At 35.2% G+C, this 26,623-nt stretch overlaps 1 protein-coding gene across 1 annotated transcript; it reads left to right on the forward strand.

Annotated features, from left to right (window-relative positions):
* Positions 1 to 22,828, forward strand: ITM2B (integral membrane protein 2B). Its single transcript, XM_063102940.1, has 6 exons — positions 1 to 321; positions 16,844 to 16,972; positions 18,859 to 19,065; positions 20,595 to 20,705; positions 21,275 to 21,425; positions 22,574 to 22,828. The coding sequence occupies exons 1-6, from the start codon at positions 205 to 207 to the stop codon at positions 22,657 to 22,659; spliced, it is 801 nt and encodes a 266-aa protein (XP_062959010.1). The 5' UTR covers positions 1 to 204; the 3' UTR covers positions 22,660 to 22,828.
* Positions 22,829 to 26,623: the final 3,795 nt, after the last annotated feature.

The following is a 26,623-nucleotide window of genomic DNA, read 5'->3' on the forward strand; positions in this document are numbered from 1 at the left end:
CGTCTCCGCCCTCGCGCGGGAGCTGGGAGGCTGCGAGATCCCTGCCTCTGTATCTGCGTGAGCCACCGCGGCGCCGCCTGACCCTCCTCAGCCGCCGCTGAGCCGCGCCCGGAGCCCGGCCGAGGAGGCTGCAACTGCAGCCGGGAGCCCGCAGCCCGCGCCTCGAGCCCGCCGCCGCCCTCCGAGGGCGCCCCAGGCCTCGCCATGGTGAAGGTGACGTTCAACTCGGCTTTGGCCCAGAAGGAGACCAAGAAGGACGACCCCAAGAGCGGCGAGGAGGCGCTTATCATCCCCCCCGACGGCGTCGCGGTGGACTGCAAGGTCCGAGACCGGGGAGGTCGGGGAAGTGGGGGTCCCGGGCCGGGCCGCAGAGAGCTGCACGGGGCAGGAACTGCGGGGAGAGGGTCCCTGAGAGAGCCGAGCGCGCCCCTTTCTTGTGGGGCCGCTGCTCCTGCTTCGTAAGGAAGTGCGTGTGCAGGAAGCTGTGCCCGACGTGGGGCCAGGGGCTTGGCAGGCCTGGAGAGGGCGGGATTGGAGGATTGTGCCGAGTTTTCCGTGGTTTGTGCAGGCCGGGGAATGTGCGTGGGGCCCGGACGTGGTTGGTTCGACAGGCAGAACAACAACAAGCGAGTTTGGCACTTCCCTGTGTAAATAATGTGCCTAAAATGGCTGACATCATTGCAAGCTTAAACCTCTGTTGTTTCCTACTTTCGTTTCCAGGCTGAACAGCCCTTGCAGTAAGTCCAGCATCTGTAAGCGTCTTAGTTTTAAAAGCGTTTTCTTCTTTACCTCTTTTATCCACGGCCCTTCGGTATTGGCAGGTGAACTTCACCGGGGGATCTGGAGAGGGGGCAAGGTGACAGTCTGCTTCGTGTAGATTCTGGCTGTTTATTTTATAGGTGAAACAAGTATTCCTGGTAAAGGCCAGTAATTGCTATGTGGATGTTAGTGGAAAACCCACAGTTGGCTTTTAAATTATATCAGCGTCTTTGTGAGACTCCTTACGCTCCGTGAAACTAACCCTACCCCCCCCCAATGCCCCCAGGTCTCTAATAAAATTTCCTTGCATTTTACACAATCTCCCTTTAGCACGAAGTAAAAATCATGAGTGGAGCCCCGTTATTTTGTTAACTTTTAGTGGCTTACACACTCATTTAAATGAGTGTAATTGTTTCAGAAGTTTGAAAGGAAAGGCCACAGCCTCTACTACCCAATCCTATTCTGTCCTGTAGAAATTAACTGTAGAAGTATGTTCCTTAGCTTATTTTTTCGTTAACATTTTTCAAGACATTATCCGTAGAGTAAATTTAGTTTTAAGGAAAAAAACTCATTTGTGTGCCAGGTATGAATAATAAGAGTTTTTATTACTCTTAATCTGGATGAGCCTGTACTTGTTTTCTGTAAACGTTGTAGTTAAAAACAGAACCGTCAGGGGTTGATTTTTAAATGACTGCCTTGCCTTGAAATAGGAACAGTGAACTTATTCCCTAAAAGGATTAAAGATTTTGGTTTTGGTATTACTATTGTTTTCCTGAAGCCATTGCAAACAGTCTTGGTCTTTAAAAGAAAATGTTTGGAATGCACAGACAAAAATTCCAGTAGCAAATTATCTTAGCTCTTGGTTTATTTAACATTCATTGTACTCAAAATAGATTGATAGTCAAGTACCTAGTTACAACAGTCTGAAATATATATATATTCTTAATGCTGTTTTATGAATGTATGTGTTTATACCTATATATTTTTTAATCCTATAAGCAAATATAACTCCTCCCATTAAAAAAAAAGCGGGGGGGGGGGGGGAGAAAGCATTGGATGATGTCACTTCAGACAGCTTTTCTGTGTTCCAGTGTGGTGAAGGAGATTTGAAACTCTGGACAAACACCAGAATTAAATTTGCTGGGCAGCCTTAAATCTGACTTTCTATTTTTCTGAATTTTTATCGTTTCTGAAATAATGACCTTGTTTTCAGATTCTCAGAATTTTTCACAAGTTCACCATATTTACATTTTGTGGTCATAGCAATTAGAAAGAGTAACCATTCATAGCTCCGTGCTTTGTTTTCCATTTCTTATTTTCTCAGATCCCCATGTCTGAATAAAAACACTAGTGGGACTAAGCTGTCAGGGCACAGTCTTCCTTTGTAACCACACAGTATTCAGAATGAGTTGGTAGATACAAAATGACTAATTTCTTTTTTCAGTTGTAAGCTGAAAGTCTCTTCTTTAGTGGGTGACAAAATATTTCTCTACATTAAAAGTGGAATCTTTATTGTCAGTCCCTTAACGGATAAAGAAAAACCTTACAGAAACTTACTTAATAAGAGGTATTTGTGAAAGAACTTATGATCTCTTCATTTTAGAGCTTGGACAGTGATTACATAATGTTCTGTGGCTCTTTGAGGGTGACTGTGTGGCAACCACCTAGTCTGATTGCCTGGGCTGGGAACAGAATCAGCCTCAGTGGTTTTTGCTTGGGACATTCCTTTGCCTTGTTGGTTGAGAGGATCACTCAAAGCCCAGAACTCCTGAAACAAGGACTTTCGATACCTTTAACTTTCGTAAAGCACAGTATCCCATAGACCAGTGCTTTTTAAAATGTGCTCTTGAGGACCTCCTGCTCTGGTATCATCTGGAATTCTGGTTTTAAAATGCAGATTCTACTACTTTGTGCCACAAGAATTCTGATCACTTTAGTCAGCTGGCTTATATAACATGCATTCCAGTACTTTTACACTGCTCCTGTCTTTTGCTATTTTTCTCTGCAGGGTGAGAACCCTCCAGAAGCAGTTGCATTGCTCCGTTTTTTAATCTTGTTTTTTCAGTAGCTGTTAATTCCAGCAGTCATTTCTCTTGATTATATTGTCCCAACTAGCTTGCTATTTATTTCATTTTCCTGCATTTTCCCCTTAACTATTTTCACCTTCCTCTCTACCTGTCCTAGTAGGCACAAAGCTCTTAGACATGTAGAAACAGCAAAGAGTAGGATCTATGTTTTGTGTAACAAAGGTGAATGTGAAATTGTATACATGTATAGGCAGCGCTTTATTTTTGTGTCTGTGACTTTGAACCTTGAAAAATTGTTGTATATGTGCAAATATCAAAGAAAATAATGTACTGAATCAGAAGTCTGTTTTGTCATTACATAATTGCTTGATCTTGGGCTTAAATTTTTAGTTTTTCTTTCTGTGAAATGAGAGGGTAGAACCAGATGGTCTGTGAGGATTCTTCTGGTTTTAAAATTCTGTGAAGATGCTAAGATTACATAATTATGTTTGGCAGGAATTAAATTATTTTAATTGTGAAAAATAACTGCATCTTTACCTTAATCAGACTGTTCCTTTACTTCCTTTCCGTGTCTAACATGTTACATTCCTCCCTCATGTTAAGTATCAGTGGGTCAAAGAGAAAGGAGATGGATAGAGATTTTATGTAATAAAGCAAATTTTCATTTTTGGTTACCTCACTGTAGAACAGTAAAGTTATCAACACTTTTTCCCAGTATCAGGCCTCAAAAAAGCTTAAGTTTGCTTCATAGGTATCCTCATAGGCTGTTTTGCTGGTAGCGTTCCCTCCTCTCAACCCTATATTGTAGATGGTCTTAAAAGGGAGGGAGAAAAATAAAGTGCTTGTATAGGAGAGAAAATGGGGCCAGAGGATAGTATGAGAGAAAATGAAGGAGGACTAAGCCAGTAAGTTCTGAGTTGCCTGTCACAAAATGGCTGTTTGGATCCTGCGTCTTTACACTTTCTGATTTTCTCTATTTGCATAATCAGAACTGAAGAGGTTGTTACTTTAACTTTTTGTTTGCAGTGGTGGTGGTAGTTTGTGTTTTTTGAGGAGTGAGGAGAAGGAATATAATATGCATGAATGGGCATTTACTGAAATATGTTGATCTTTAGAGAAGAGACTGGGAGCTTGGTTCTTTTTAATCAAGTGCATGTCATTACCTAGTTATGTAATTTAGTGTTTGCAACCACTGGCCAGTAAGACTTTCACAGTCATTACGTTTTGGCTTTCCATGAGGGTATTGATATCTGAAATGAGAGTTTAATACTGGGAGATAAATTAATTGCCTCTGTGCATCCCAAGTGCCTTGGCAGGACCTCCTGAGCACGTATCCCTGGCGGGACACTGCTGCTGTCAGAGGGTGGGCAGGGTTGCATATTGTCCAATTGGAGGACAAGTTACCTGCCAGCGGTCCTCCCAGGATTGTAGTCTTCCCAACTAGAGAGAAGCAAGTATATTATCTTTGGCTGAGTAATAAGCCTGTAAGACCTCATGAATTCTCTACCATGTAAGATTTATATGAATAGAAGTATTTTTTTAACCAGAACTCTCACAAACACATTTATGGTACAGACCTATTTAAGTTGATTTGGAGTTTAACTTAAGACGTGTTTTATTATGCTTTGCTAGAGCTTGACTTGTGTGTAAATGTATGTAGAAAAATTTATTAAGTACTAATTGTGGGATGTTTTATTTCTTTTAGTTTTATCAAACCATAACTTCAGTATCAGGAGTATCTATTCAAAAGACACATTCTTTTCCCAAAAGGAAATACTTTTTGAATTCATATTTTAACTAAAGACTATTGAATTGCTTTTTCTATCATAGTGTCAGTAAAGGAAGATACAGAAAAATATTTGTCTTTTCAAGTAGGACATCAGTGAAATGATCCTCTTAAACTTTTTGGCAAACTTGGCACTTTTTATTAAAGACTGAAGGGGAAGGAGTTAAGGACTTCTCCACCAAAGGACTTTAGAACCGTAACTATTACTTGTTAAAATAAAGGATTTGGCAATCTGAATTTCTGTTTTTTGTCTAAATGATGTAGAAAATAGTAACACTGAAGCTGTGCTTTCAAGATTACATCAAACTTGTATGTTGTAAGTAAAGATAGTTATTTCCTAGCTCTCTTTTTTCTTTACACAAAGCTTAACAGTGAAAGTCTTTTATAAGTTAGACAGCTCAGAGTTGAAAATTGTATTACAGATATGACCCTAAGGTCATTTTTTAAAAAATCTCCGTTTAATTGTGATTATCCCCTTTAATCATTATTGATGATACGTATTCTTAATAGCTGTAAGGAAATCTATAATATAGAGTAATCTCATTTTGTGTTACCAACAATTGAACAAAATTGTTTTGAATAACTAGGTTATTTAAGCTCTTTGATTGATTAGAGGGAAAAAAAGAACTTCATGCAGTGGGGAAAAATCAAGTAAGAATGAACATAGACTTTTTATTCATAAACAGAAAAATTTGAATCAGGTTGTAGAAATGAGGGATATTCTCATTTTTCAGTTAACATTTTCTCTTTTAATGCTGATAAGTTTCCAGCAGTAATTTTATGACTTGAATTAATATAAATATGACAAGAGAAATTAATATAACATTTGCACATTCTGTAAATACTATTACTTTTAAGTTAAATATTCTGGGAATATATTTGGTAAATTGACACTAAGTATGGTGTTAGATCACTTGGGTCACTGCATCATCTTAAAGAAGACTCATCTTTATGCAGGGGAAAACGATTTTGAGAGCCAGTCTATCTTAGTCTGCCTTATCAGGGTTTTTTTGTTTGTTTGTTTCATTTTTTAGGCAACTGACCTGTACAGGGATCTGAATCCGTGACCTTGGTGTTACACAGCTGCACTCTAACCAACTGAGTTAACCAGCCAGCCCCTTTGTTTATCAGTTTTTAATCTTTCATTTTATAAGGTGAAAGCTATAATTCACCTTTCCTTCAATTCACTTTTTCCTTGCTTTTATTTTAATATTTGGACATAAGATTTCCTAGGCCCATCAGTTTTAGCTGGAGTGGTGCTAGGAATGGTTAAGCAGAGGTGGCAAACTCAGTGCCTCCTGGGCCTAAGCCTAGGAATTAGCAAAGATGGGCTTTTTGCATATTATACCGATATGAATTTGGTTTTCATTTTTTGAAAAAATGGGTCCAGTGTTGCTCAGTACCCCAAATTTTAAAGGCAAGCTATGAATCAGGATTTTTATTTGAATTCATATAAGAATTTCAGTGAAAAACACTGAACTCCTGACGTGGACCACCATTTACAAGCTCCCTTAAATTGGAAAACAAGGCTGGCAAATTATGCCCCACGTGTTCTTATAGGGCCTGCCATCTGTTATGGCCCAGGATGTAAGAATGACTTTTACATTTTTAAGTGGTGGGAAAAAAATCAAAATGAATGGTATTTCTCCTTTTTGCCTACTACCCTCACTGAGTACGTGGTGCAGTTCAGGAAGCAATACTGCCTAGTGATTGAGAACTCAGGCTATGCAGTCATACTTCAGGATTTAAATCTTGCCTCTACCACTTAATGTGATACTTTGATTTTAACTCCTGCCTCCCCCTGCCTTTTTTGTTGTTGTTGTTGTTTAGCAGTTGGCCAGTACAGGGACTCAAACCCTTGACCTTGGTGTTACAAGGCCACACTCTAACCAGGTGAGCTAACCAGCTAGCCCCTACTATGGTACTTTGGATAAGTTACTTCGACTCTGTGTCATCAGCAAAATGGGGAATATTGTAATCTATAACGAGATTAGCACTATGCTTGAGAGTTCCAAGCTATTACAAGAGTTCCAGTTTTTCCCCCTCATCATTCTTGTTTTGTAATAGTACTTCTTGTGTTACTACCACTGCTTATCACTATCTCACATGTTGATCACACAACAATATGGCTGATACTTTTTTTTCCTGGCAAGGTATTCTAGTAATGATTCATTCCTGCACCATAAAAACCCTTAGGATTTAGCTGCTATATTCATTTTCATTCAAAAATGTATGTTTTCCCATTACATAATAGGTGTTAGAATTTTTTAAATTTAATTTTGGGTTTTACCAAAGTAATCCTTAGTTTTAAAATGTAAGTAGTCCTGCCTCATCTCAGAAGAACACACTCTTTAAAACTGTAGTATCATTTTACACAGTAAAATGCACAGGGCTTAAGTGTATAATTAGGTAACTGCAAATGCGTACACCTGAACTATCACTCCAATCAGGACAGAACATTGCCACCACCTCAGAAAGTTACCTCACATCCATTTACAATTTGTCCTCCCCTCACCTTAGAGGCATTTACTATTCTAATTTCTATTTTTATAGATTAATTTGAGGCAATCATGTTTACTCCTTAGCTTCCTCTAGTCTTTTATTTCTAGGGTGGCCACTAGACCATACTCTCTTTTTATGTAAATTAGAAAAAGGTGTCCTCCCTGGGGTTTTGCTGAGCAGAACATGGGACTGGATTCTAGTCCCACTGATCCCCTTGGCCTGACATCCTTGTGCCGGAAACAACCTATTCAACCATACATGGTGATCCATGTTTTCCCTGCATGAGTGGTTTTCAAACTTTTTGGTCTGAGAACCTCTTTTTACTCTCAAAATTGTTCACGATCCCAAAGAGCTTTTGCTTTATGTAGGTTGTATACTTGTATATTGATATTAACTGTATTAGAAATTAAAACAAAATATTTAATAGTAAACCTATAACATGTTGACATAAATAGCATTTTTATGAAAAATAAAATTTTCCAAGCAAACAAAAAGATATAAGACGGCTAAGAGTAACATTGTTTTACAGTTCTGCAATGCTCTTTATGGAATAGCTTAATAGAAGACACCTGGATTCTCCTGTCAGTTTCTGCAGTCCATTGTGATATCACACATTCAGCTTCTGGAAAACTCTACACTACACTAGTGAGAGAATGAAAGTGAAAATAATAGTATTTTAGTTTTATTAGGAAACTAGTTTGACCTTGTAGACCCCCTGAAAGGGTGTTCCTGGACCACATTTGGAGAACTTCTACTCTAAATACTTGTTTATAATGCTGTTTCATGGGGGGTTTTTTGTTTTTATTTTCTTTGTTTTGTTTTTTACAGTTTCATATATACCAATAGGTAACATCTAAGTGGAAGGTGAATTTTTAGCTTTTTCTGTATATTTACAAACTGCACACATAATTTGATATATATAGTGATTTCTGGTTAAGTTGATACTGATTGCTTTTATTGGAATTGACATAAACATTTACATTTGAGTAACGTAGTGTACTTCATTATACTTTCTTTCTTGTATAAAAACTTTTTATCTTCCCTGGATTTGATCATTGCTTCTTGGGGCAAGAGGAACTGTTGCTTAATTTTCTGTGTATTTTTTGCTAATGCATCCTCAGACTCTCTGACAGCATATAATTGCCTTTCTGTATCTTTAAATGCACTGGATATCTTATCAAGTTTTATGCTTTTCTTGATTTCCCACCTGTCTCATTCTTCAGTTTTCCAGTCTAGACTGGGACTCTGGGCATGTTGCCATACAGATGTCCTAAGAATAGTAATCATCTTGGAATTGCCTTTGCCTCCATCCCATGTTGGATCTGCAGTTCTATAAATCTGAAGTAAAAGTGACTGAGATAAATTTTTTTAAAACCTCATGTGTCTGAGAATCCTTATTTTATCGTCACACTTAATTGGTAATTTATCTGGGTATAAAATTCTAGGTTAGCACTAATTTTCTCTCAACATTTTGATGGCATTGCTCCATTCTTTTCTTGTCTGTTGCCATTCTGAGTCCTGGTTCCTTGTACATGACCTCTTCCCCACCGCCCCCCAAGCTTGAGATTTTCTCTTTATGCCTTGTTTTTTTATCTTTATGCTTTTAGCTTTCAAAATTTTTAGTGATATAATTTGTCTGCTATCATATATTTCCATTCTCTGTGACTTAAGGTTTATTTGTTTATCTCTTCATTGTTACTTTATTGAGCTTTCATGAAGTTCGAAATCAATACTAGGACTTCAACTCAGCTATCTTGATAGCTTTTTAAAGATTTATTAGAATATTTCCTTTTACACAAAAAATGGACTTAATGATAATAGTAATGGATAATAATGGAAACTGCACTAATTCAAGATCAGACAGGATGGCCTAGAAAGATAGATGAGGCATCCTGTGGTCTTCCAAGTTCCAAGACTCTCCTTCATGAGTAATTTTAAAAGCGATTTACTACTAACTTTGTGATTTTGCTTTGTGGCTTTATTACTCTGAATAACTTTATGTGGGTTTCACGTTTGTAATTCATATCTTGCCCTTTTCATTTATCTTGAAATGCTTTTATGCTGGTGTTCCCGAGTTATTTTCCTTTATTATTTTTACTACATGTGTGTATGATTTTAATACTTTTGTTACTGACCTTTGTAATTTGATGAACAATGGAGAAAATTCCTATTTGTTAACATATTAACAATAAAACCATGCTATTGTAATAGTTAACACATGTAGTACTTATGAGTTTAGCTCAATTTAAGTAAACCTACCACAATAGCAGAATTTTGTAGAAACTTAGCTATGTAGTTTGTGGTTGGATATGAGTTATTATCAAAGTGTGGCATGGTGTCACTTCATTTATTACCAGAGTAAATTTGTCTAAACCGTTTACTTGGGTGGTTGACCATGCTTTTACTTAATATGCACATGGAGTCAGATGATATTCAAGCCTTATTAGCTATGTGTAGTATTTACTGTACATGCATTTGGTGCTAGGCAATAGAGCTCACAGGGTCACAGCACTTCTAACTTGTTCACTGTAGAGAGACAAATATGCTTGCCCCCAAGAACTGGAATTTCTTTTTCTAGCAGTCCTTTTCTGTAACTTTCAAAATTCTAAACTTGGATGGAAATATCTGTAACTTTCCACATTTAAATTATTTTATTCTTTCAGAGCAGTACACTTGGAATTTTCTTACTAACGGTTCTACATATTATTTATTTTTATTTTTATTTTTTGGTGGGTGGCTGGTAGGCAAATCTGAAGGTTCTGCCACTTTAATGGAATTATCTATATTTGAATGTGAATAAGTAAAATTATCTTGTTGAATGACATTAAAATTCCATATTTATATAAAAATGAGCACAGAACAAGTTTCTTTTTTATTTCTTTAATCTTGATACTTAATTTTATAGTGAATTTTATAAGAGTAGAACATTTCTGATATTCTTACTGGGAACAGTATGAACTTGTGATTCAGCCGGTAGTAGAAGGAATCTGCCTTCAGTAGAATCCCTGCTAACAGCTGTCATTAACAATAAATAACGCTTGTTTATAATGCTGTCTACAAACATCTGTCTGTCTGTGCTAGCCTAGGCTTTCTTTGTGCTATCCTTGTGCGTTTTACTTACTAATATGAACTTTAAAATGTTCTAAAATTTCACTTCATAAGATATTATCAGTAGTACAGTTCTATTCAGCATAGATTGAATAAACACTATATAAAAATGATGGTTATCTTTTAAACTATGAAGAAAAGAGAGTAGGTCATTTTTAAAGTCTTTTTTTTTTTTCCTGTGTGCTAGCCAGTAAGAGAATTCGAACCCTTGACATTGGTGTTAATGGTCTTATTCATATATTAATATTCTACTTTGCAGCGGATATTCTGCTTATCCCTAATGATACAAAAGTGATTAAGGTATGATCCAGCCCTAAACACATTTACAGTGCCTGATTTTTTTTTTTTTAGTCTGACCTATTTCTCTCTAACCTAGGTCTGTGCTTATTTTATATGATACTAATAATTTGATTAAGAATTCATAGATTTCTCACAATAGTTAAATTGTTATGCAGTGGCTTTAAAAATTTAATTTCTTTTTCTTCTTGTATTGTTGCATGTATATATATTGTAGGATTTGTTAACAAAAAAGTATGTTGATGAGAAATTTGTTTTGTAGACATTGTAATTGAGATTGTTTTCCTTTTTTTAAAACTTCCCGCTGTTCCAAATATAGAATATAACTTTATTAATCATAACATGTTGGTGTAATTCCTAATTTTGACTCTAAATTCTAAGTTAACTTGGCTGAATGAAAGCTAATATTGTCAAAAGCTCAGAGGTCCTTGTGAAATACAGTAGGGTACCTACACATAGAAAGAGCAGCTTTCTGTTACTATCTACATAATGCCAATCACTGGGAAAACTGTTTCCTTTTTATGTGTCATATATAACATGTCTCATGTGGATTTTGCCACCACATTGAGACAGTAGCAATATTATTTGAAAAGGCAAATTAGGAAGAAAAATTCAGATATCGATTTAAGTGAATAAGAGAAAATGTAAGCGAATGTTTGGTATCTTAAAGATTTAACTTCTCAGCCAGAGATTTTGTGTTTTACATATAGCACATATATTTGGTAATTAGTGCTAATAGTCATAGCTCACTAGAGCATGTCTTCTTGATGCTTCCATACTGGGGAAAGAAATCTAATATAGAAGCCAGGTGAATAGAACACATACCAGTCTCTAAAACCCAGAACTCAAAATCCTTTATGTGGGGAAGTAGTTTAGATGGATTGTTTTATATAATTAGGTTCTTAGAAGGAAGAATACCCAGTCATAGCTAGAAATGAAGACTAACATTCAAAACCAAGCAGCATATAGCAGAAAAGAACGTGGTATGTTCGGTCTTTAAGTAGGGAGAAAAATGAAGAGAGAGGAGTTGAGAACACCAGAACATTGATGGGAAATCCATTTTTTTTTAATGGGAATCACGTTTTTAAAATGTTGGCAGCTAATTCTCTACTTTGGAAAATGTACAGGCCAAACAGCTCACCCATGGGAAGCTGACCTGTGTGTATATATTACCTGCAACTTGTTTCAGCTTTTCTTTCTTTGGCCGCTAGCTGGTATGGGGATCCGAACCCATGACCTTGGTGTTATAAGTCTGAGCTTTAACCAACTGAGCTAACCAGCCAGCCCCCCAACATGTTTTAAAATGTACATGTCTCTAAGTAACTAAATCAATTTCTGAGGGTTAAGTAATTCATGGTATTCTCAGTTGAATAAATTATATATTTTTGTGTATTTCTCTCATTTTTATACTTAAAAGTAGTTTGTACCATTGTTTTCTTTTCTTTGGTACTATAATTTTTAAACCTGAAGGATATTTTCCTGTTCAGTATTCTGGTTCCCACAGCATTGTAGCATTTGCTATAATAATATAAAATATGTCAATAATGTATCTGAGAGGTTTGAAAAAAATGTCTTTTCAGCTTTTAGCTTCATTCATTTTATAAAGAAAGTTCAAACAGAAGTGCCTAAGGATGTGAAGTGATTTGTTAGTTTGAGAACAGAATACAAATTATGTGAAAAGAACCTTACGTTTTATTTGAGTTAAGTTTATAATTGAAGCCCATTTACTGAAGCCTCTTAGGGAACTGATTGAGGTGACCTAATTCTTAACTAATTGAAATACCAGAACAGAATTTATCCTCCATTTTGCTTAAGATGTAATTGGTTAAGTAATTTTACTTTATCATCTGATGATAAGATTTATTTGAACTAAAAGTCAGTAGGTGCTGGAATGAGAATGTTTTCGAAAGTGGTGTCTTTATATCTACCTGTTGAGAGGTGGTTATAGGCCAGCATGTGCTTCACTGTCTTCATTTTATAAACTGGGCTAAAAACTTGAGTCTTTAGGAAGATTAATGAGATGATAATTGTACAGCACCTTGGGAGTTCCATTACCTTATAAGCACAATTTAAGGTGCACCAATTTTATTGCAGTTCAAGGGGAAGCAATGTCTCAGTGACTTGTTTTAAATTAGGCCACATAAGGTTATATACCCCAGTGAAGAAACTCTTGCTTATTAGTGATTTTTTAAAAAATGTTCTTTAATTATGAAATGTTCCAAGCATATAAAAATATAGAGAACGTGTGGTATGTTGTATATACTTAAATATCATATACTTAATACTTAAATACATAGTTGTGTGTAGTATTGTACAAATGGCCTTTTTTTGATTCAGTATTATGTTTCTTAGACTATCTAAAGATCAACAGTGCCAATCTTTAATTTGATTACATAATGCCAAATTGTTCTCCAAAGCAATTGTACCTGTCAACTATGTGATAAGTTCCCAAGTTTCCTTTGTTCCACACTTTCCCCAGCACTTGGTGATGTTAGACTTTCTTTTATTGCCTGATTTATAAGAACTTGGTTGATTTTTTTCCCTACTCTCCATATTGAAATATTATTTACATGCAGTAAAACTCACCCATGTTATGTGTTGTACTTGATTGAATTTATGGTAATTGTATAAACTTACATATATGAGTTTGTAATTTATAGTAATTATATAAACTCATATCCACTAGAGCAATCAAGGTATGAAACATTTCCTAAAAAGTTTCCTCATGCCTCTTTATGGTCGATCTCCCTTTCCCCAACCTCTGGCCGTGACAACCACTAAGCTGCTTTTTGTCACTATGGTTTTTACCTTTTCTAGAATTTCATAAAAACAAAATCATACAGTAAGTAACCATTGATGTTAGACTTCTTTCACTTAGCATGTTTTTGAGATACAGCCATGCTGGTGTGTGTTATTTGGTTTCTTTCTGTCTATCTCATGGTATGAATATGCCACAATTTATTCATTCATCACTTGATGAATATTTGGTTGTTTCAAGTTTGGGGCTCTTATGAATAATTGTGCTATGAATATTTATGACAAATCTTTGACTTAGTTGTTTGATTATTGATCTTTAGCAATCTTGCTGAACTCTAATTAATGTGAATAATTTAACTTTCTTAGATTCTCAACATAAACACATCATTTACAAATAATGACTGTTTTTTCTTTTTTCTAATCCTTTTACCTGTTCTTGTTCTTGTCATTTGTTTACTGGCTAGGTTCTCTCGTACAGTGTTGAATGAAAATTAAGAATCAATTTTAGTAAGGATCCCTGTATTCCTTGACTTGAAAGGGTATGGTATAAGTTTAAAGTTTTACCATTAAGTATAAAGTTTCTGTAGGGTTTTTTTAATCATTAGCATTGTTAATGTTAAAGAATTTCACCCCTTGCTAGTTTACAAAGAGATTTTATTATGAATGGAAGTTGAATTTTGTCAAATGCATTTTCTGTGTATTTTGAGATGGACATGGGAGCTTTCTTCTTAAATATGTGCCTTTTTTTTTTCTTAATGTCTTAGATTAGAAGCTTTTAAATTTTGAATGTACTGTAATTCCTTCTCTGATTCAGGTTGTAATATGGGACATCATTTATCTGTCGTACAGAATGTTAATTCTTGACAGTAAATTGCCCAAGGTATGAGCCATGTGTTAATCACATTCGAATTTCCCGCAGGATTTATAGCACAGTACATTGCAAATAACAGGCCCTTAATAAGTGTTGAACTGGGTTGTTCTTTGCTAAACAGTCACAGTTTGTTGTATGTCATGAATTATGATGTTGTTCCCCTATCCCCATTATCATGCTGGCTGCTGATGTAATTTTTGTGAATCATAAAAGATTAAATAGCCAAGCTTGCTTCTTTCTTTTTTGGTTTTTTTTTTTTTAATATCTGAATTTCATTCACTCATCAAATATTTGAGTGCCAGCTAAGTGCCAGGCTTGGCTTTGAGATATCAGTAATGCAGATGAATGTGAATCGATACTCACAAGAACCTTATAGCCTAGTAGGAAGAGATAAGATTTATATGTGAATTATTCTAATATATATTATTTCCTCATTCTTAAGCCATGTTGAATATTATTGAGGTGCTGAATAAATGGCCTGTGGATAAATGAAATATTTTATAGGTTAAATTCTTCAAAAAGTCGAGATTTTTTTCTTTTATTCTAATAGTCCTGAAAAGTGATTTTTGAATGAACATAAGAATTCAAAACTCCATAGCATCATAGGTATACAAAGGCCCTTTGTGATCTGTCCCAATTACTCCTCCATCCTTGTGTCTTTTTACACCCCCCCCCCACTACCATATTGGGTACTCCAGCCATACCACATGTGGTCCATGGAGATGTCATGCATTCTTGGCTCCATTATTTTATTCGTTCTTTGCCTTATTTATAATTTCCTTTAACTCTGTCTTCTGCCTGGGTAGTGAGTATTTATTTGCCTTTAACATTCTACTCAAGTATTTTCTCCACTGGGAAGACTTCCCCAAACTCATCCTCTTTTATGTGCTGTTTGTACATTATCCTGTTAAAGCCCATATCATATTTATGTACTCTTGTTTATTAACTACTTTCCAGACTGATCCAACTGGTCTGTTTCTTGGCAGATGTCTGCCCATGCTCTTTGGCTATTCAGTTATGTACTATTAGAAAAGAGATCTTGCCAAACAGGCTGGGTATGTGTGCACATTTGGCTATCAAAGCACTGATACCAAATGTTATAAATGACTTGCCATCTGTCATTTTCATCCCTCTCCACCCTGCCTCCACCCTAAAATTAATTATGTTAGGAACAACTTATTTCCTTAGATATTTATGTCAGACAAGGGCTCAAGCAAAACGTGTACTTTATTATCCAAGTTTCATAATACCTTATGATTCCATGGAATTTAATAAATTCTTGATAAATTCTTCTAGGCTTATTCTCATTGCATACTACTTCCTGGCAGTGCACTCATTGTCTTAAGTATATATACACAGTATATTGAAAAGTGCTACAGCAAAGTGTACACTCTCACAGCATTTGATCTGATCCTTAAACAGTGTTTGTTGTTGAATGTCATATTCTGTGTTTAAGACCTCAACCTAATACACACTGTGTAATTGTTCCTGGTTGCTTCACATCTGGGATTAGACATTTTGCAATAGTATCAAGTTAAAATTCCTCATCTTAGAGTTGGAAATATATAACCTTAACTTTCATTCCTAACTGAATTCTTGCTTCAGCCATGTCCATTTTCTTGGTGATCCCCACCCTATTTTGTGTATCATTCACACACTTTTTCTTCTAACTTTATATCCTGTTACATAGGCTTGTCAAGTCTACTTTCTCCCTTAAGCTGTCCCATATTGGATTTTTCAAGTAAAGGATAGAATCATATACTTAAGAGGCTGTACATGCATACTATAAACTAGAATATCTTTCATTATAATGGCTTCAAGTCCATTGAAGCCTGTCTTTTGCTATCTGTACTATTCCTTGAGCCGCTCGTTAGATAGCACCAAGCTAATCACCTTTGTTTACTCTTTGGGTACAGAGTAGAGGGCTGACCTAGAAGGGCACAGGGAATCCAGGAACTGTGAATGTTATGACTACAAATAAAATTCTGATACTAAGTTATTTCCTTATGTGTATCAAAATTCTATAACAATTGTATGCTAGTTTTATGCTTCTTGACTAAGTTTTTATTATTGCGTCTTTGCTCATCATTTTTTCCTACTGCTTCTATTTTTAAAATGAAATGAAGAACTTTATTAAACTGGGATTTAGGGGAGGACAGTGGAATTATAGGTTTACAAAGAATTTTAGTTTTATATTATTTGTCCTGTTTCTTCTTCTTTTCCTGTTACTTTTTCTTGTGGATTGTTAGAAATGACTTTATACCTGGTATGAAATATAAGCTATCTAGACAGACTAATGTATAATTTTGTAAGTGTTCTGATATAGAGATACCCTGAATTTGTAACATAAAGATTCTCAGCATCATAATATTGTTTGACAAAGTTGTGTTCTGACCTTTTCTGAATGTTTAAATGTTAGAAGATATTGCCAAAAGTTGTACATGGAAAATAAAAATTATGGACTATATCTTTGCTTAAGACATGGTGGCAAGTGGGGTGTTGAGAGTTAGAAGTAGGCAAAACTCTCCCTAGGGACCTGTGTCCCAGCCTAAGAGGCATTGTGATGAGTCCTGGCACCAGGACTTAATTGTTCCTGGGCTGATTTTGATCAGAGACCTAACTCCTTTGGTCTTTAAGTTTTCATTTATTAAAATGGTAATCCTTAAGGTTTTCCTAATCCTGAGCCTTCTGTGATTCTGCCTAGAGATACAATATTGATTATCTGTCATATTTTAGGACCCAGATGATGTGGTACCAGTTGGGCAAAGAAGAGCCTGGTGTTGGTGCATGTGCTTTGGACTAGCATTTATGCTTGCAGGTGTCATTCTAGGAGGAGCATACCTGTACAAATATTTTGCGCTTCAGGTAAGTAGGAAAATTCTTTTTTGTTTTTTGTTGGGTTTTTTTGTCTTTCCTTCATGTGCAATTAGCAAATTGTCTCTAACTTGCTCTAAGCTTGCACTTTTTGTCTGTGGCCTTTAGTCAGAGTGGTGGTCCTCTTTTAAAGCTGTGTTTAAAAATCTACTGATTATGTGTTTACTGAACCCAGTAGACACATAGTTCACTAAAAGAAGAATAATGTTTTTTTGAAATGCTGCTGACTAAAAAGTTTAAGATTGATGGGTGCTTTTTTTTCAAAGTTGAGTAACTTTCATTTTCTTACCATAATTAATGGCTAAGAGATATAGTATTACCAATTGCCAATTGAATCAATACATCAGTCTCAAATGTTGTCATGTAACTTAATAGCCAGTCTGGGCACCCCTACAACAGACTTTTACTATTGGGCCCAGAGTACACTGACAGCAGGTCTCTCTGCCTCTCTCCCAGTCACTGGTTTCTCTAAAGAATTCTATGTTGAAGAAACTTAGAATGTTTAATAGCAATCCCAATGGGTTAAGATGTAGATTTTTCTTCTGATTAATTATGATTTGTGGACTTTGTTTTGTGATGTTTTTCTTTGGTAATAATTGAGTAGGTTTTTTTTGTTTGTTTGTTTTTTCTTAAAGAATCTTGAGGGGAAAATTACTTCCAAGCTTTTATGAATACTCAAATGTTATAACATTTCAAAATTTGAAGAAACAGTTGGCAGCCAGATCTATTAAAATAATTTAAAAAACCAATTTTGAAATATTCTTCTGCCAGAGGATATATAAATTTTATCCTCATTTTCTATATTATTCAAGATGGTGGTATATTGATAGACATTATTGAAATACTAATCTTTTTCAGTACATTTTTTTATTTAAAAATATACATGATAGAGAAAAATCACTTGCTATTTCACTGTCCAGTTATTACATTAAGGCACATTTGGTGTCTAAATATTTTGTCTTTCTTATATGTATACTTTTTTTCCCCCAAAACACAAATGAAACATTTTGGGTACCCCTTATCCAAAATGTTTGGGAACAGAAGTATTTTTGGATTTTGGAATTTGGGGGATATTAGAATATTTGTATATACATAATGAGATACCTTGGAGATGGGACCTAAGTCTAAATAGGAAATACATTTATGTTTCATATACACCTTATGTACATAACCTGAACATAATGTTATACAATTTAAAAAATAGTTTTGTATGTGACCCATTGCATGAGGTCAGGTGTGGGATTTTCCACTTGCGGAATAATGTCAGCATTCAAAAACTTGGATTTTGGAGCATTTGGGATTTTAGATTTTCAGATTAGGAATGCTCAATCTGTATTGTAAAGATTTGCTGTAATCTGTACTATTTTCCACTTAATTGTGATACAGTTTAAGTAAAGATCAGAACTAACTGGATTGCATGTGGAGATTTCAGAAAAATTTTCCTTTTGGCTAATAAGGGAAAAATTAATTAGTGATCCACATCAAAAGTTTTTAAAGTATGTTCTTTCGTAAAAACATTACTAGTTTCTGAATATATTCTTTGATCAAAACAATGCCTATAGGTAGAGGTGAGCCTGTGTGTTTCTTCAAATTTACTTGTCACCAGATGGATAATTGCATTTATATTCAGTCTGTCCTTATCTACCACAAAAAGTAAAAGGGAAATCAGCTGCTTTTCTCCTTCTAAAGCCATTTTTTAATAGTACTTCAAAATCTGATCGTAAAGAATGTGTAATTAAACCGTCTGACTTGTCATCTAAAAGTAAGAGCTTGCAAGCAATATGCTATTTAGATAGAGATGGCAGCTTAAGTAATGCTTACATTTAAAAATCTGTCTCATGCTGAACTGCTAAAATGAATGTTTAAACTCTCTGTAGCCAGATGACGTGTACTACTGTGGAATAAAATACATCAAAGATGATGTCGTTTTAAATGAGCCTTCTGCGGATGCCCCAGCTGCTCGCTACCAAACTATTGAAGAGAATATTAAGATCTTTGAAGAAGATGAGGTTGAATTCATCAGTGTGCCTGTTCCAGAGTTTGCAGATAGTGATCCTGCCAACATTGTTCATGACTTTAACAAGGTGAGCCCATTGCCCAGAATTGTAAAAAGAATGCAGGTATTTTAATTTATGCTTTTCGTAGTTTTAATTTCAGTATTTTATTCTGTTTAAAGTTTAGTTTTACTTTAAAAAAAGGACTTGGGTTTCTCTGCCCTGCAAAATAAAGTGTTATCATTTGGTGGGCTCTGCTTTATCTGAAGCATACTCCTGGTGACTTGGCCTTCTGTCGTCATATTATCCTTTTTTCCCCTTGCCTTGCTTGCTCTTAAAGCCCACCTCATGGCTATTCTTTCTTTGCTGGAAAATGACTGTTATTTCTTAGATATTCCCGCATTTTCTTAGTTAAGTGGTAATTTGCGATCTCATTTCTTTGTAGCATTTTTAGAAGTTAATAATTTTGGTAATTTATTTTTAATTTGTCATTCTACATTTTCCCATAGATTTTGAACATTTTTATGCAGTGCAGAAAAGTTGAAGTGAATACCAAAAATTCTCCACCTGGTTCCAAAATTTTGTCATATTTGCTTCATCCCTCTTTTTCTCTCATTTGGTGCTTCACTCCTAAATACTTAAGCTGTTATCTCTTAAGAATGAGGATGTTCTTCTTCATAGCATCATTGTCACTTCTAAGAAATTTAACATGATAATATAGTATTATTTAATAACTAGTTTATATTTAAATTTCCTCAGTAGTTTTTGTCCCAAGAATTTTTTGTTTTTCAAACCAGGATTCGGAGATTTGGTTGTTCATGTATTGCCTGTGGTTTTTATGTCTCTCTCTATTTAAGCTTGCCATTTTGAACACTTAGACATATCACTGACATTAGCTTTGCAAACATTTCATGCCTGATAAACACATCTGATGAATGCTTATAAACCAATTTGAAAAATTACTTACTTGTGTAATAAACCTTATCCAAAGAAGTAGTGAATAGTAACAGCTAACACTTAGCTCTTAGAAATCTGCTTACATGGTTCGGCATAACTCAACCCTCAAAACTTTTTTTTTTTAATTTGCTTTCTGTTTTTTTGTTGTTTGTGTATTTATTTTTTTTTCTTATTTAACCTTCACAACCATTCTACGAGAAAGTCTTTCTCACCCGGGGTTTCTCATCTGAACTACAAAACACAAAATCATTTGAGTAACTATTTTTCCAGTTCTCTAAGGATGGTAGAAGTATTCTAGATGCTTAGGAGAGAAGTTAATGTGTACATACAGTGAATAGGTGACTTAGAGAGCATTTGGGCTTAGAAGTGAGGGAACTAAATCTCTTAATTAGGTGATAGGCATTTGTAGTTAATTTTAATAGGTATTGTTATTTATTATAGAAACAAACACTTGATATGAATTTTATTTACTAGTAGCAATAATTTTTCCTGTCCCATTTCTTCTTTCATCTCTATACCACCAAATTCTTGATTTGTTGAAGTACAAGTGATTTACATATTCTAAAGCCAACCTGTTTTAATGGTACAAATTATTCTTAAAAATTCAGTTGCTGCCTTTCTTACCAATATTAATCTAACTAAAATGTGTCTTTACTTTCCAGAAACTCACAGCCTATTTAGATCTTAACCTGGATAAGTGCTATGTGATCCCCCTGAACACTTCCATTGTTATGCCACCCAGAAACCTCTTGGAGTTACTTATTAACATCAAGGTATAAAAATGTTTGATATTTTGTTTAATAAATGATGCTAATAGTGTCTTAGAATTTCCTGTTGAGAAATTAGCCATAGCTATAGGAGCCCATTTTACCAGAATTACAGCTAAGAATTTTACAAAGAAAGGCTGGTCGGTTAGCCCACTTGATTGGAGCATGGTGCTGGTAACACCAAGTTCAGGGTTCGATCCCTGCACCAGCCAGTTGCCAAAAAAGAAAGAATTTTACAAAGAGGAGCCAAGACTTGTGGTTTGGAGTTTTTTGTTCTTTTCTTTTTTAATGTTTTATATTTTGAAATTAAAATATAATTTCTTAAATTATGTTTAAGTTTCCTAAAGGGCCAGAGTAAATATTAGCCATCTACTTAATTCTGATGTCATAGACAGTATGTAAATAAATGGGCATGACTATATTCCAGTAAAACTCTATTTATAAAACCTGGTGGTGGATAGTAGATTGTCAGTTCCTGTTTCATACTTCAATCTCTTAAGAATTTTGTCTGTTTTTCTAGTCTGCTCAATATATGTTTTGAGATATTCATGAAATATATTTTTTTCTAAATGTAGGCTGGAACATATTTGCCTCAGTCATATCTGATTCATGAGCGCATGGTCATTACTGATCGCATTGAAAACGTCGATAACCTGGGTTTCTTTATTTATCGACTGTGTCATAACAAGGAAACTTATAAACTGCAACGCAGAGAAACTATTAAAGGTAATACTTTTTAATGTTAAAGTGTTGACAGAAAAGTTCATCGTGCCACTTCACTGTGTTAAACTAGATTTAGGTGAAGCCTAATCACTGTTACTAATAAGTTTGCCATGAGTGAGAAGATAAAATTATATTGTGTCGCTATATAATATTTTCAAATTTCCGTAGAATCACCTTAATTCTAAATCCACCCTTTTCAGATAGAAAAGGTCAATGTGAAATGTCATTGCCTTGAGATTCTGGTACCTCACTTTCCATGTGGTTACCTAGTTCAGCTTTCTATTCTGCCAATTTGGTTCAGCCATACTGGAAGGGTTCTTATTATCCACAGTGTCTGTTGAGACCAGCTCTTCAGCTGTATTCTCAGTGATCTGGATCCATAACAGGCTGTTTGCCTGTGGATCAGATTAAGGATAATCACAGTCAGGTTAGATGGGAAGGAATTTGGATGAGGAATTCAGAGAATTGATACAACTAATGTTGTAGTTTTGCCAAATGACTTAACCATAGTTATCTCACCTGAAAAATAAGGATAACAATATCTTCCCATTTCCTTTCAGGATTATTGTAAAAATAAAATGAAAGTATGTGTAACAGAGCTGTAGAAAGTAGGAAGTGTCATTCAAATACACTGTGGTATGATCTCTTTGGAATTGAGTCACCCAGTAAAAGTGCTTTCCTGGCTTTTTGTTAACACTTTTATAATAAAACTGTTGTCTCACCTCAGGCTGATGAGTCATCTGAAACATACTGCTTGATTCCTTACATTTTAAAATTACCTTGGTTCATAATTTTTTTAAAAGTCAGACTTACACATATAATGAAATTTGCCCTTTTTAGCATGTAGTTCTGCGTCTCCACAAATTTCCCACTTATGCAAACACCACCATAGACAGGATGTAGAACATTTCTGATACCTTCAGATTCATAAATTTGTAAGCAAAATCTGTTTGGCATTCTTATTCTTGCTATAATCTGTTAAGATGTTTAGTTCGGAAAAGTGAGAAAAATTATTTTCTCCAGTGTAAACAAATTCAAACTATAGAAGTTTATGGAATATAGAGTCTAGGTCCAAATAATAACTATGAGGGTTAATTTGAATGTTTATTACTAAAGAATCAAAAATTTTAAAACTTTTTTCTCCCAAACAGGTATTCAGAAACGTGAAGTCAGTGATTGTGTCACAATTCGGCATTTTGAAAACAAATTTGCTGTGGAAACTTTAATTTGTTCTTGAACAGTCAAGAGAAACATTATGGAGAAAAATTTAATACACAGCATAACCCCACCCTTTGTATTTTGTGCAGTGATTATTTTTTAAAATCTTCTTTCATGTAAGTAGCAAACAGGGCTTCACTATCTTTTCATCTCATTAATTCAATTAAAACCATTATCTTTAAAAAATCTTTTCTTCTTTCCAAGTGTGGTGTCTTTTATATTTGAATTAGTAATTGTATGAAGTCATAGATAACAGTACACTTCATCATAGATCTTAGATGTTAGGAAGAATTAAAATTTCTTTAAATCGTGTATCTGGATTTTTATGTTTTAATTATGCATTTTCATGAGGAAGGGTTATCTAAAGAATAATTATATATACGCGTACATAAAAATGGGCCACAGTGACTTATTTGTAGTTGTTAGTTGCCCTGCTACCTAGTTTGTTAGAGCATTTGAGCACACATTTTAATTTTCCTCTATATAAAAGTGTGCAATATTTTCATTGTCATATTTAACTATTTAGAGTATAATTTCCACCTCAGTGTTTTAATATCCTAGCCATCTGCTGTAATAATATTTTAGAAAATGTTTGGAATTTAAGAAATAACTTGTGTTACTAATTTGTATAACCCACATCTGTGCAATGGAATATAAATATCACAAAGTCGTTTGACTAGACTGTGTTGTTTTTCCAATGTAATAAAACCAGAGCAGGATTTGGATCCCCATACTGACCAGCCACCAAAAAATAATAATAAAACCATAGAATAATCTGGTTCTTCATATCTTAAGATAATCCATGTAAAGGAAGAAACTTTTTTTTTTTTAATCCAGTTCTCTATATACAGTGGATAAACCATAGATTTTTTTAAAAATAAAAAGCCATTATAATAACTAAACCAGATTCTTGTGGATACTATTAAAGTGACATTTAAGACTTAACCTTGAATGTGCTGGTTATAAAATGCTTTTGTAGTTAATGGAAGGGCTGCTGTTATTAAAGCCTAAAGTTTCCAAGGGGCATAAAATACTGTGCTGTTCTGAGAATGACCCCCTCAGATGTGGAGCATTTTGAGTTATAGTGGTAATTTTTATATTTCTAAGATTGCTTCTTACCTGAAATAATTCAGAATTCACCACCATTTAAATACCTAAGACAAAAAAAATTCAATTCTGACTTTAAGAGGTCAGAATTTTTAAAGCTTCAAAAACCCATGAAGGATTTGGTCTCCAAAGGGATATTATTTGACTCCTGACTCTTGGCTTCATTTTAGCAATATTGTCAGAGCATTAGGCCAGGTAGTTGGATATTCAGAGTTTAAGAATTTATTTTAGAAGAAAATATATTCCTGTAAAATGAAAATTGTTTTTTTCTACCTTCCAGAGTAAAATTTCATGATTTTCAGGGGGCTCTGAATACTTAGGAGCACATTTACATAGCAAATGCTTACTGAGCATCCTTCATATGTCCAGCACATAATGTTAAGTGTTGAATATGTATCTGCAAAGAAGAAAGACAACTGCTGTCTTTGCGGAGACTCACAAGCTAGTGAAAGACACTGATGAATAAACAACTAATTACAGCGTATTGTGATCACTACTGTGAGAGGGAAGAACAGATCCAGGTGCTTTGGAATATTTAGGAGGGTCAGTGAGATTTTTAAAATGTGAATTGCATGAGACTGGGTCATGGAAGACCTTAAATGCCATTTTGAGGACTTCATTAAGTAGACTGTGGGTTACTATTGAAAGTTTGTGTTTTGGACAGAACACATTAGTTTCTGTTTTCCCATTGATTATAATAGTAATGCCCTATTAGGTAGGGTAACTGAACTGCAGTTAACAACCCAACATCTCACTGCCTTCACACAGTAGGAGTTTGCTTGCTTTCATCACAGTCCAGTGTGGCAGGTAGGCTCCAGGCTCCCAGGCACCCAGACTTTTCTTTACTATTTAGAATTTTTAAATGTTTTGTACAATTGTCTTAGTAAAGCAGTTAATAACTTCTTTAAAACATTCACAATCATTGATTTGACCAGATTGGTCTAACATGGTACCCATAATTTTACTTTATTTCCATTACTATTATGATGATTTCCCTTACTTAAGAGTCAGTTGAATAGAGAGTGCCCCTCTCACCCAAGCTTGGTCATTCAGATTATCTCAAGAATTTTGGAACTCTGACTGAGATTCTAGGCTATACCCTTTGAACTCAGGTGCTGTGCTGGGGTCTTGGTGTGGCTTGGAAAAACCAACAGGTGAAGGATGTGAGTGAGAAGGTGACAAAGAGAATGAGATATGCAGAGAGGGCTGCTTAGTCTCCTGGTGGGTTCTGGGGAGACCTGGCTATCCTTCCCTGTCCTTGAGTTCTATCTTAGTCCATTTGGGCTGCTATAACAAAATATCTTATAAACAACAAATTTTGGAGGCTGGGAAGTCCAAGATCAAGGTGACTGCAGATTCAATGTCTGGTGAGAACCCACTTCCTCATAGATGAACAATCATCTCTCTGTGACATCATGTGGCAGATCTCTGGGATTTCTTTTATAAGGGCACTAATCCAGTTCATGAGGGATCCACCCTCATGACCTAATCACCTCCCAAAGGCCCCATCTCCTAATGCAGTCACGATGGGGGTTAGGATTTCAGCATGAATTTTGGGCAGGTCACATTCAGACCGTAGCAACTTCCATAAGGCACCCCCATCTTTTGTGTGTATTGACCTAGCTCTAGTTCTTTGCAGCACGTTCCATCCCTATTGCACTGGTTGGCAAAGCACAGAAGTCAGGAGATATAAATCTTCGCAAGTTGTTTGGACTTCAGTCATGATCACTCACCTGCGATACAGGAGTGAGAATGTGGGGCTCAAAAGATGGCTGATAAATAAAATAATGGGTATGAAAGTGCTTTGTTCAGCTCTGTACAATTGTCAAAAGTTTTTGTGAATCCTGTCACTGCTATATGTTAGCAAGTAAACACTGATCTTGGTTTTTTATGTGTAATTTTTCATTTCTGCTTTTCCTGAATCCTTTTTTAGGTTCTTCATACCCATGCTAGTAAGTGGGGGACACACACACACACACACACACACACACACACACACACACAGCTCTAAATGGTGTTTATCTTAAATGACAGAAGGAGTATAGAACTTAAAGAAATGCAAAGGCAGTTTAATAAGGCAAACAAAGCAAATGGATTTTTGGAAGGAAAATGTCCAGATTCCACGTTTGGATATGGTTATGAGTTAATGCTGGGTGAATCGATAAGATTCTGCTAAGTGCATATTTAGTAGTTTACTAGATATACTTCCTCTCTCCTGCCTAGCCAAACTTTTGTTTGTTGCCCCAAATTACGTAAATTCTCCTCTGTGTTGGACACCAATTCTTGCATGTTTAATTCTTTGAGACTTAGTTTCCTGGCTAAGGACTTTATGTGTATCTACTTAGAAAAAGGACAACCCTTCATCTCCACAAAGCTTCAGAGCTACCAGTTTGTTGAATGTCTTATCCAAAGTCATTGCTCGCTTTCTTCTCTGGGTCTTTGTGGTTAATGCTGCTTTGAGGAAGAAGCATGGTTTAGTCGCAGCTCTCTGGCTGTTGATCATTTTAGGCATTTATCTTACTGAAATAAATTAAGGACAACTTAATATTTTTTGAAATATTTACTGAATTTGAAACCATAAATGGAAATATTTTCTGATACCATTCATGTAACCTTTTGTGGGGTGTAGATTCTACACCCTTTAATTCTTCTGGACTTACAGGTTAGTCCTGAGGCAGAATGGATGGGAGTGGGCTCTTCACAGCTCAAAATCCAGTCCTAAGTGGCATAAAACAAGATAATCCTAGTTCTCTCCTGCTTACATTTATAGATAATTTGATGGGATTTCTATATTTGTTTTCTCAAATTTATTTTTCTATGTACATTTTCATTGTTAAATAATTTAGATATGTTGAAGGTAAAAAGTGAATGCCCCC

The sequence above is a fragment of the Cynocephalus volans genome, chromosome 7, assembly GCF_027409185.1.
Source record: "Cynocephalus volans isolate mCynVol1 chromosome 7, mCynVol1.pri, whole genome shotgun sequence".
Taxonomy (NCBI): Eukaryota; Metazoa; Chordata; class Mammalia; order Dermoptera; family Cynocephalidae; genus Cynocephalus; species Cynocephalus volans.

Bases quoted from the DNA above. Each gene is read 5' to 3' on its own strand.
- ITM2B (XM_063102940.1), top strand. From the start codon at position 205: ATGGTGAAGGTGACGTTCAACTCGGCTTTGGCCCAGAAGGAGACCAAG. The intron at 322-16,843 runs GTCCGAGACCGG...GTCATATTTTAG, and splicing joins GCGTCGCGGTGGACTGCAAG to GACCCAGATGATGTGGTACC. The intron at 20,706-21,274 runs GTATAAAAATGT...TTCTAAATGTAG, and splicing joins AGTTACTTATTAACATCAAG to GCTGGAACATATTTGCCTCA.